Below are 11215 nucleotides of genomic sequence, written 5' to 3' on the forward strand. Positions count from 1 at the left end.
ATGATGCCTGTAGTGAACTTTAGTTTTCTTGTAGTTATGCTCTGCCTTTCAGGATTGAATTGACTTCTTACAGCCGCAGTGATTTAACCGGGGCACGTTGCTGAAAAGTGAGTATAAAGCCTCCCGTGTTGTGCATCATTTGCAGATATTGACCTTGCTGTAAAACAGTGATCAGAACCCAGGAGAGCCACTTTCTTGTCAGATATCTTTGGTCTGGACCAACACGCATCAGTTCATTTTACAGCTAACCAGATAAGTTAATCCTAAAAACAAGTATAGTCAAATAGGAATGTCCCCCTTTGCTTTCCTTTCTGGACAGACCTGGCTTCAGCTATCTGACTCAAGTGTGCGTACTTGATGATAGTAATCTGGCGCCCTCTAGTGGCCAGACAGGCAAACCACAACAATTAAGACAACTCCCTCCATCTCAGACTAGGTTTGTATGACTTCTTCTTAAGTCCTAATGAAATGTGCTCTGTGCATGAACATCGAGGACTATTTACAGCCAAGACCCAAAATATCTGAGCGCTGAAGGTGGATCTCCAGTCATGTCTCTGAACGTTGACTCCCTTGCAGTAGCTAAACGGCCTCCTCGGACTGGACAAAGGCATCTACCCCAGGTCCTTACGAGAGAACAGCTTTGGTGTTTGAACTGTGACTGCATCAGGGGGTGTACTACAATACAGCATTTCTCAGTTAAACCGCTAACTTAAGCCCAAAGCCTCGGACAAATTCTGGCAACGTTTTCTTCAGCAACGTGCAACAGCCTTCCAGCTACATCTCGGCTGCTACACGCAGTATGGTTTATGCATAGTTCACTGCTAACTTTGTCACTTGTGTGAACGCATCGTACAGGTCACTACTCTGACTTTGTTGGGACTCAATGCAATGGAAATAATCTACTTTAAAACTTGTCAAGTTGTTCTTGACAACGCAGGCTAGAATTATAACCACAGCTTTTTAACAGTCATCCACAGCAAGAATCACACTTTTTACTAGTCCTTAATTTTAGGATCAATACATGTGATTAATGGAGTTAACCAGATAACCCAGAGACCTGCAGAGTGCTCAGCAAACTCGAGGGACAGAGAAGGAACGGTCAGGAAAATGGACATCTACAGAACCAACTCAGTCTCCTCTGGGTTTAAATGAGCAGCTGTATGAGCAGCATAAACAGATTCAGGATTAATTTACCCAGCGCCCCCCCACAGACGAACTGAACGATCAAAGAGTCGGACGCAGCAGTGTTGACCATGAAAAAGGTACTTTATTCTGACAGATGTACAGTTGCGCGCGAGTCTTAGCGATAGCGGTGGAGCTGCAGAGTGTTGCGTCTCCTCCAAGCCGCGCGACGCGAGCCACCGATGGTGAGGTGGAACTTGTGGCCCTTGCCCAGGCCCCTGCTCTTCTTTCCTGCGGACGTGAGCCCGCGCATCTCTCTGTGCTTGTGCACCGCCTTCGTGATCCATTGCGTGTCCGGGTTGCGGCGGATGGCTTTGTGGAAGGTGTCCACCAGCACCACCTCGAAGAACTTGTACGTGGAGTCCTCTCCAACCCAGTAGGAGCTCAGCACCCTGAGACCACCGCAGTGACGGCCAGCACGCTCCTGAGGTACGGGGGGGAAGAGAGAGAACAGTCAGGAAAATGGACAAGTACAGAACCAACAGTTTCTTCTGGGTTTAAAGGAGCAGCAGTTGTCCAGCGCACTCCTGAGAGACTTTAGAAACAACAGGAGAGGACTGATCTCCATCCCATTTGATGCCCCCAGCAATGGGAGGGTGGGCTCTTGGAGGGAAGAGGTATCATCAGGGAACAAACCAGCAGTCTCCTGATGACAGGGTGAACATTAAGACCCCTGCTGCATTCGGATTAGAGCCGATTAAATTAAACAGATGAAAAACATTTCTAAAACTACACTTGAAGAACAGCAAAGAGCAGCTCCCTAATGTTTAGACGATTTTTATTTTAAAGACAGTGTCCCTAAGGGAGACGTTTGTAATGAAACATTATCCACGTGTGACAAACATGTATCCAGACGGCTTTAAAATCACCGCAGGATGAGCCAAGTCCTCGTGTGTCGTACTGATGCTGGATATTTAATGAAGTACACGACACATTAAGTAGATTATACAGCTGATTATGATACCCCACTTTAATTAAAGCCTGTGGATCTTGATATTCTTTGTTTTCAGTTCTATTTCCTCTGGAAAATTCTCCCAGGTAATGTATGGAGAGCAAGGTGTACCGTTCCAATCTAGTAAAATGTCGAGTGATTCTTCAAAAACATTTATTTTTCTCAGGGGAGAAGTCAGACACCAACATGATTGATCCAGAAGGAAACAAAATTGAGAGCTCCTACAAATAGACAAACATCACCCCAGGAGCCCGTGGATATGTAATCACAACCTTTCCAACACCTGTACTTGAAGCAAACAACCCGTTAATTTTCTTCAAAATGGATGCCTTCCTTTTAAGTACTGTTCCTGCATTGAGCATTTTAACTGAAACATTTAGTGCTGGTTCCACGGGTTCACTTCAGATGAACTCGGTTTATCAGGATCAAATGCATTCAGAAATTTAAGACAAAAGACATGAGGTCCAGTAGAGCTGGTTTTCGTAAATGTAAACTAGCTATAATTCCAATTAAGTGTGATTCTGTACATTTAGCCTTTAACCACATAGGAACCCACAACACTACACCTTTAATTTAAACAAGACCTTCACTATAAACACTGAAATAATAAAATTATATGAACATTATAATTATATGATATGAAATATCAGCACACAAGAAGTGTTCTAAAACACGTTACAGAACAGATACGAACCTCAGCGACGGACTGGAGGCTGCGGGCGAATTTGATCTGGTTGACTCCGTGGTGAACAGGTTTGCCGTAGGTGGCACCTTTGGGAACGGGACGTTTGCGACCTCCACGACGCACACGCACTCGGTAGATAACGTAACCTGGAAACAGAGGCAGCAATAAAAATAAACACTACTGCAGTGACCTCCACATTCACTTCATGTGGTGCTTTTTCAATCATAGCCCCCACCATAAAGCTTGGTTTAACTCCAAACCCCTCTCAGAGCCGCTCCCTGCGCAAGACGCTCACTGAGCAAATGTAAATGCAAAGAAAATGTGGACCAGAAAAGAGTATCCTAAAGAGATGGCTTGACGGATGGAACAGACACTCAGAATTAAAAGTAGTGTATTGATTATAATGAGGGCTCACTTTTAATACAAGCGTCTGACTTTGTTCTGTCTTCATTGTTAAAATACACAGCAAATTCTCAGGCTGTACGAGGGTTTTTTTTAAATAAACTTGCACTTCTACAGATGTTCTCAAAGTGCTTTCCATTCTCAGAAGATGTTCCAAAAACACACAGCAACACAAAGTTCATATTCATCTCAGTGTCCAGACTCACCCTGCTTGGCCTTGTATCCGAGTCTGCGAGCCTTGTCCGGCCGAGTGGGTCTCGGAGCGCGGTGGAGAGCAGACAGTTGGCGATATTGCCAGCACCGAACACGGAGCAAAAACCTCATAACGTCAGACTGCTTCTTCCTCCACAACTCCTGCATGTACTTGTACGCACCCATGATGCCTCACCTGGAGAAAACACATTTATTCAGACTTTAAAGGGACTATTGAATCAAAATGCAGTGCACTTCTGGAACTGGTTCAGAACTTTTTGATTTTGGTGAACAACACTACTGAACAGAAAGGTTTCTGTGAAAACTATAAGCTTATCTATGTGTGGTCCTATTTTTAGCAGAATTACCCTGTTTATGTCTGTAAATCAGTCATGAAATTCAGACACAATGGACATGACTTCAAGTTTGGTTACAATAGTGACTAGAAGCTATCTTTCATTTTCCACTAGAGATAATGTAGCTAAGTCAGCCGAATTTTATTTTCTCCAATAATCATTATAACAAAACAGACTAAAAGTGAACTTCAGTTTTTATAATTGGTAGTTTATAACTCCAACAACAACTTGGCATCAAACTGTACATTTCTGGACGTGCAGTAAATTCACAGCAATTTTAACGCTACTGTATTTTAGCTTTTTTTGGCAACTTGTTTTAAAACGTTTTGCTAGAAGATACAAATTCCAGCTCCCAAAACATCTGCAAAGACAGGCTATGAAAACCCAGACATTAGTTTTCCCCAGAAAAAGAGACTGAAAGCAATACAAAGGTCTCGCATATTATTTTTAAACTGCTTTAGTAGCTTTAATATCCGCCATGTGAGCCCCATGCAACAGCCAACCCGCCTAGCAGACCGCTACCGCAACATAAACACACACGAAAAGCAATATATTAGGGAATACGTTCTCATAGCACTGTAAATATCGACATTTATTTCAAATGCCAATTGCTTTCGACCCCACATTTCACCAAATACAACCAGCTAACGAATCGCCGCTAAACACTACCAGCGACATCTAAAGCTTAAAAAACACAGAGAAATTAAGAGTAGCCGCGAAATATCGCCTACAACTGCTTTAATAAACGATACAAGGCAGACATAAGAAATGCCGAGTTCGGATGACCCTGTTTTAAAGGTGATTTTTAACAGATTGTAGCTGAAGTGAAATGCAAAACTGCTCTTACTTGATGGCGTACTAAGCGGAAAGGAAGAGAAAAGGTCCCAGAATCCTTTATGAAAAACGTCACGGGGTGCTTCCGGCACACTGAAACAGGGATTATGGGTAATATAGTTTTATTTGTTGGCTTAATATATTTGGCAGAGTATGAAGTATTTGATCATTTATACAATTATTTTAAATCTAAACATGTTTGCAATGCTTTGATGTGTAATTAAGCATTATATGTCTTAAAAGGGTAAGGGGTTGAGTGCATTGTGTTAAATATATATTTTAAAAATATGTATTTATTTAAACTTAAATTAATTAAATTAAATATTTTTTCTGATATGTACTTGAAGTTTTTCCTCAAAGAGACAGCCACTCCTATTTATTTAATTTTTTTCTTAATTGTTTTTTTCTTAAATGTTACAATTATAATTATAATGTGTTATTACAATATGAGACAGTAAAGATTTGTTCGGTATAAGTTATTATTTAATTTGTAATTAATTATATTATTACTAATAAAAATAATAAAGTGTTTCCAGATTTACATACATTTGTTTATCTTTCCTGGCAGAAACGGGCTACCATAACAACGTGTGACGTGTGGAGGGTTCGTAGATAAAAGTCGTGCTGTTGAGAGAATACAAAATAAGAGTACCGTAGTAGCGCATCGTATTCTATGTAACGGTTATTATCAGCTAGTTGAGGTTGAAGGTTTGTTCGCGATTTTCGTTTGTGTTTTTATTAGCTCACAGTTTAGTAAATCGATTGGATTTTGTTAAATAATATGCGCTTTTGTGAGATTTTAAAATTAGATTCTTTTTCCCGTTTTTTTTAATGATCTGTTCCACCTTAAATTCGCAGGGGTTATATTCTGGCGCCCGACTCAACAGAATGTAACTGCGGCACATTTAAGGTGGAGCGGATAATTTCATCAGGAACCAATCTTTAACGCCTTTTGTGATTTTTTTTTTTTTTGTACTTGAATTGCATGTTTTAATTAATCCTTCATGTTTCCTATCTGTTGTAGGATATTTAAAGGCTCCTGAGTATGGGGAAAGGCTGTAAAGTTGTGGTTTGTGGTTTGGCGTCTGTTGGAAAAACTGCTATTCTTGAACAGTTACTGTATGGAAATCATAATGTAGGTTAGTTATTATTTATAATTATTGTTCTACAAAACACCTGGAAGCCTAAACTTATTCCTTTGCAGACATGGTGTTGAGCAGTGTGTGTATATATAATAGCATCTCTGTGTTTTTTGTATAATTGTATGTAAATTGTATAATCTATGTAAGGAAGCATTTTATTAAATGGGACGCTCTGTTTAGCCGCACAAGTCCAAAGTCTCACTGCTCAATAGCAAGAGTGGACTTTGAAGGGTATAAAGCCCTCAGCATAGGACTGTGGACCTGTGTTCCCTGGAGAGATGGAGCTCCAACCAGTGCGTTTTGAAGGAGTTGGATTAAGTACTAAACATTCAACCTCAGTGCATTACCTCAATGACAATTACGTGGCTTTCTGCAATCAAACACATTCAGCAGAAGTGGGCTGTTATTGCAGGAAATTGGTGCAAATTCTTGATTAAAGAGGATGGTTTCAGAGGTAGATTTCAGAGGAAATGTTGGATGAGCAGGTTTTCATTTACTTTTGACCTTGTAGTGTGTACTACATTAGGGTGAAATTGTATATTGACTGCTTATGTATTGTAAAAACATTCATATATACATTTTACACAATTATAAACTCAAACAACTTTATTGGAAAAAGCATCTCACTTTTGCTAATATATTTGTGTCAGTACTAAAGATGTCTTTACACAGATTAAATTATTATTGATGCAAACAGTGAAGTTATTTGTACATTTACTGAATTTGAAAGTGAATGCTAGTATAATGTGTTGTATTTATTGCTTGAAATGTGTGCAAAATTCAGTGTTTGAGCTGTAAACAGTGGTTATTCTGTTGTGTGTTTATTGTAGCGACTCAGGTTTCTTTCCAGTGGCTGTGAATGAAATGAGGTGTCTCTGTCTACAACACAGATACATTTTATTCTCTCTCCACCATCAGCAAGGACTTCCTCCTCTGATGCATGTACTTCACTTTTAAAAACACATTTTAAAGCAACTTTGGGTCGTATTTTTACCTTAACATTACAGCTTCAGTATCCTAGTGATGCTTCATTGAGTTGTTATAGGGAAAATAGAGCCTCTGTCATTGCTACTCTGAGCTCAGCACTGCAGAAATTAAACTATGTAATTTTGGGAGGAGGGTAGGAAATCATCCCTCCTTCTCCTTAATTTCAGGCCAGTGCTGTAAATGTCTTCTTCTCAAAAGGTTTAGAGAAGTATCACTAATTTCTAACATATTCAGAACAACCTAATTTACTAAGAATCTGGTTCCATTCATTGCAACTGTTAATGATCCTTAATGTGTTTTTTCTAGAACAGAGCATTTCACTCCAAATCAATCCATTCAGTTACACGTAATGTAACATTGCTGAGCATCTGAGCAACAGTGTCACATTCAACTTTAACCTGCTCAACCTGTGATTTAGGTTCAGAATCCAATGAAACCCAGGAAGACATCTATGTGGCCTCAGTAGAGACGGACCGAGGAGTGAGGGAGCAGTTACGGTTATACGACACAAGGGGGCTCCGGGATGGTCAGGATCTCCCGAAACATTACTTCTCTGTGGCAGATGGCTTTGTGCTGGTCTACAGCGTGGACAGTCTGGAGTCCTTCAAGAAAGTCGACCTGCTGAAGAAGGAAATTGACAAATCCAGGGACAAAAAAGAGGTAGAAAACAGTGGGGACACCTGTTTTTTTTACCAGCATTTGAAAGGAACTGAGAGTTCAGAGAAGAGCAGTTTACAAAAAATAAACCTGATTCCTTTTAAAACTGTTAACACTTTATTTATTTGTTTAAAAATAGAATTGTTACTGCAGTTAACAGCCAGAATGATCACTTCTCCAAGGAGACAAATACCTATACAGATGTTGAATTCTAACTGAAGTCAATGTAAATACATTTCCAGCAATTCCTGAGCATTTCTATTGGTCCATTGATTAGTGACGTGTTCAAAGGCTCTAGAAAGATGAAGATTAGGAATAAAGACATTGGAGATGCATAGATTTATTTGGACACTTGTGTAAAGCTCTTAAAGACTAGCCCTAGTTTAATATCGCAGAGCAACACAGAATATCTCCAAAGAGACCTAACATTTTCCAGGTTTTACTTAAGGAAACCTGTCTATAACGACACTCTGTCTGAATTAATTTCTCAGTATGAAATTAATGTCTCAGTATTAAAATGACTTAATTTAAACCATTTAAAAGAGGTGTTTAATAAACATGAGCATGTTGTCTTTGCCGGTAAACTTTGGGTTTAGGTTTGTAACAAACACATAATTTAACATATTTTAAAGAAAATGTCTGCTTGTCCTGTTAATACATGCCCCTCCCCCGTGTGTGTGTGTCTGTGCACGCAGGTGATGGTAATGGTGTTGGGGAACAAGTCGGACCTGCGGGAGCGCCGGCAGGTGGAGGCGGAGGTGGCGCAGCAATGGGCTCGGGGAGAGAAGGTGAAGCTGTGGGAGGTGAGCGTCACGGAGCGTGGTTCTCTCATCGAGCCGTTCACGACCCTCACCAGCCGCCTCACGCAGCCTCAGAGCAAGTCCGCCTTCCCCCTGCCCGGCCGCAAGAGCAAGGGCACGCCCTCCAACGACATCTGAACAGGCCTGGGGGCTGTTCCACACAGCAGGGTTACTCAGGTTCCCAGATAACTTAATAGAAAAAGTATTACGTTATCCAGCTAACTCATAAATCCTGCTTTGTGGAAATGCACCATTAACACATTGAGTGCGAACAGACTGTTGAGACTCTCATTTTTTCTCAGTGGTGGTGAACGGAACCAGACCTCATTGTGAGGAGCTTTTAGAGGCGGACGTCTGGTTCCATTCAATTCCACTGTTGATTGTTACTCTAGAATGAAACGCACTCTGTCGATATGTTTGTCTTAATATTTTATTTAAAGCAGAAATTCTGAAAGATCAGTGGAGTTCCCCTTTCTGAGATGTGCTTGTCTGCAGAAACAGCCACAAGTGCTTTAGAGTCAGTGAGCTGTGGAGGTCTGAATGATGTCATTCTTTCGTGTAACACCATGATAAAGTCTTCCTGCACCTGTCAGAATAGATACCTTTAATCTGATCTCCTGTGTGTCTCAGCGCAAAGCGTCTGGGACACGATGCTGTAATACTTGACTAATTCTCTTCTAGCAATAGGATCACTGCAAACAAGACATCCCTGTGGCACCAAGTGAAAACCTCTTAAATCCAGTCAGTACACAGCCGTGCAGAGTGATAATACTGGAACACCTCCTTTACAGACAACACCTTGATTACCTCTCGGTCTCAGAGTGGCGCCATGGTTTAAACTTTGGCCCCATCAACTCTAGATTGCAGGTTCGATCAGTCTCAATAGTGCTTTTCCACCCCACGGTCCTTCCACCAGGTGAATCAGGTCCTGGTTTTGGAAGCGGGTTCTTGTTTAGTGGCTGTTCTCTCGTGGTTCAGAGCGAGCCGAGTAGGGACTAAACCGTGGCGTGTAAACCTTGCAGAGCGCCAATTGTCCAGAGAGAGTCGTCACTCTACGCCACATGACACAGACGACCAGCACCAACTCTCCATCTGTAAAATCTCCAGCTGCAGCAGAGATCATGTTTGTTTTTATTCGACTCATGACGGCAGCTCGTATTTATTTATTACGCCATCGTCATTTGAAGAGGTTCAAACGCTCCTTGGATCGGTGGCCGACGAATGAATCCAGCGAGAGCTGGATGCTGCAACAAGGAAGGAACAAACTCTACTGATCTGTCTGAACTGATGACGGAGCTGTGTTCAGTCCCAAACAACAAAATAAACCAAATCTATAATGACATTATTGAACAAACACTGACTGGATTTAAGACAATAAGACACTTGCCAGGATGTTTTTAGCAGTGTTTGTTGTAAATGCTGTGTGTATGTATGTATGTAGTATTCACTGTGGGAGTATGTGAATGTATGAGAAACAAATGTTTGTGTAAATGTAGAGATATTTATTTTTATTTATTCTTAGCCACTTTATTGCGTACGTACGGAGTCCTGCTGGAATTATTAATGTGAGGGAAAAAGATCCTTCGACTCGGAACAACTTAAGACTTGGGAGTGACTTAATCAAGACATGGGAACGATGTCCTAATGACTAGGAAGGACCTGAAAAGGCTTAGGAAGGACAAGGTGTGGGTATGAAACATTACAGATCTCATTCCCAGGTGTGATCAGCAGGGCTCTGTGCGTGCGATAGGAACTGAAACGGCGTTAACTGCACTGGTCCTTTGTGTGGTAACTACGTCATATAAATAAATCTCTTAAAACTGCAAAGACTTTTATTTTCCCCCACTGCACTAATACACAGCCATGGAGAGGTTCAGCAACACACACACACACACACACACACACACACACAGTGCATTGTGCCTTTGTTGCTACAGGTCAGTGTTTAAACATGAACAAAGATGATAAAGCATCATTACTGCACTTAATAAACAGAATTATTACTTCAAGACATCCTCCTTTAAAGGAAGAGTAGCTAATTTCTGGCTGTATTTTCTCCTATGGCTCCCCCTAGTGTTAATCGTTTTGACAGCACTGTACTAAAATCAATGGGAAGGGGTGTGGTTTCCTACCGTCCTCCAAAAATCACGTGCATTTTCTGCAGTGCTGAGCCCACAGTAAGTACAACAGAGGCTCTATTCTCCCCTTTACAGATCAGTGAAGCATCACAGTGATTCTGAAGCTGTGAACTTCAGGCAGAAATATAATGTTTATTTAATTAAGTGTATTTTTTACTTTCACATTCACTTGTAAGCAGTCACTGTCAGGACAAAATATCTTGAAACGGTGTAAAAATAATGATTAAAACTAAAGAATTTGGAAATCCAGGGTTGTTTTTAGACAAAGATGATATTCACTTGTGTAAATCTTCTAAAGACGAGCCCTGGTTTATTTCAGAGCGGTGAAATACAAGCCACGTGTGGGTGAAAGTGTGTTAGTCATACTGAGAGAGAAAGATGTGTGTCATGGTTGTAACAGGTTTGTGGCTGCGAGTGGTGTTCACAAATATCCTGACAGTGCAGTGTAACTCTAATCTGATTAAGGACCATGTTGCTGTTTGCAAATTATGACTTTAATGTGGGTCAAACTTCATGAAGGTGTTTAAAGAGTGCAATTCAAACACAATTTCAGCACACGGTGGCTATGTATTACACGCACAAATATGTTTTAAAGTGTTTTATGTGATTGATGAAGATGAAAATTAACTCAGAATTCTTGAAAATATTCTCTGGCTCTTTAGTCATTTTATGATGACTGTTTCGTACTAAAATCACAGTCATTTTCTTCAACAGGAAAGAACCTATAGATGGAGCCTTGTGAAAAGTGAAGAGTTTATTGGGTGCTGCATTTGTTCTGAGCTCCATCAGGAAAAGCTGCAGAAGACTGATGGGTTTGTTCTGTTCTTTGGGACAATTCAGTGTCCAAAAGTCTGTGTGAGCGTGGGTTTAGACCATTTAAAGATGGAG

General features: G+C 40.8%; 2 protein-coding genes across 3 annotated transcripts; one reads left to right on the forward strand and one right to left on the reverse strand.

Annotated features, from left to right (window-relative positions):
• Positions 1-1242: 1242 nt before the first annotated feature.
• On the reverse strand, positions 1243-4703 carry rpl15 (ribosomal protein L15). The gene is made up of 4 exons (XM_066674258.1): positions 4617-4703; positions 3428-3609; positions 2829-2965; positions 1243-1606 (listed from the first exon to the last, which is right to left on the reverse strand). Exons 2-4 carry the CDS (start codon positions 3597-3599, stop codon positions 1301-1303), a joined length of 615 nt encoding a protein of 204 aa, XP_066530355.1. The 5' UTR covers positions 3600-3609; positions 4617-4703; the 3' UTR covers positions 1243-1300.
• Positions 4704-5255: 552 nt separating this feature from the next.
• Positions 5256-9964, forward strand: nkiras1 (NFKB inhibitor interacting Ras-like 1). Of its 2 annotated transcripts, none has more exons than XM_066674866.1 (4): positions 5256-5311; positions 5628-5742; positions 7151-7392; positions 8085-9964. In XM_066674866.1, exons 2-4 carry the CDS (start codon positions 5649-5651, stop codon positions 8325-8327), a joined length of 579 nt encoding a protein of 192 aa, XP_066530963.1. In that variant the 5' UTR covers positions 5256-5311; positions 5628-5648; the 3' UTR covers positions 8328-9964. The 2 variants fall into 2 exon arrangements, with proteins under 2 accessions (XP_066530963.1, XP_066530964.1); XM_066674867.1 differs by lacking the exon at positions 5256-5311 and adding an exon at positions 5453-5513.
• The last annotated feature ends 1251 nt before the right edge of the window (positions 9965-11215 follow it).

Source organism: Hoplias malabaricus, chromosome 6 (assembly GCF_029633855.1).
Source record: "Hoplias malabaricus isolate fHopMal1 chromosome 6, fHopMal1.hap1, whole genome shotgun sequence".
Taxonomy (NCBI): Eukaryota; Metazoa; Chordata; class Actinopteri; order Characiformes; family Erythrinidae; genus Hoplias; species Hoplias malabaricus.

Coding starts and splice junctions, on each gene's coding strand:
- rpl15 (XM_066674258.1), bottom strand. CDS start 3,599: ATGGGTGCGTACAAGTACATGCAGGAGTTGTGGAGGAAGAAGCAGTCT. Junction 2,966..3,427: donor CGGATACAAGGCCAAGCAGG/GTGAGTCTGGAC, acceptor CTCTGTTTCCAG/GTTACGTTATCTACCGAGTG. Junction 1,607..2,828: donor GCCTCCAGTCCGTCGCTGAG/GTTCGTATCTGT, acceptor CCCGTACCTCAG/GAGCGTGCTGGCCGTCACTG.
- nkiras1 (XM_066674866.1), top strand. CDS start 5,649: ATGGGGAAAGGCTGTAAAGTTGTGGTTTGTGGTTTGGCGTCTGTTGGA. Junction 5,743..7,150: donor GTATGGAAATCATAATGTAG/GTTAGTTATTAT, acceptor CCTGTGATTTAG/GTTCAGAATCCAATGAAACC. Junction 7,393..8,084: donor AATCCAGGGACAAAAAAGAG/GTAGAAAACAGT, acceptor CTGTGCACGCAG/GTGATGGTAATGGTGTTGGG.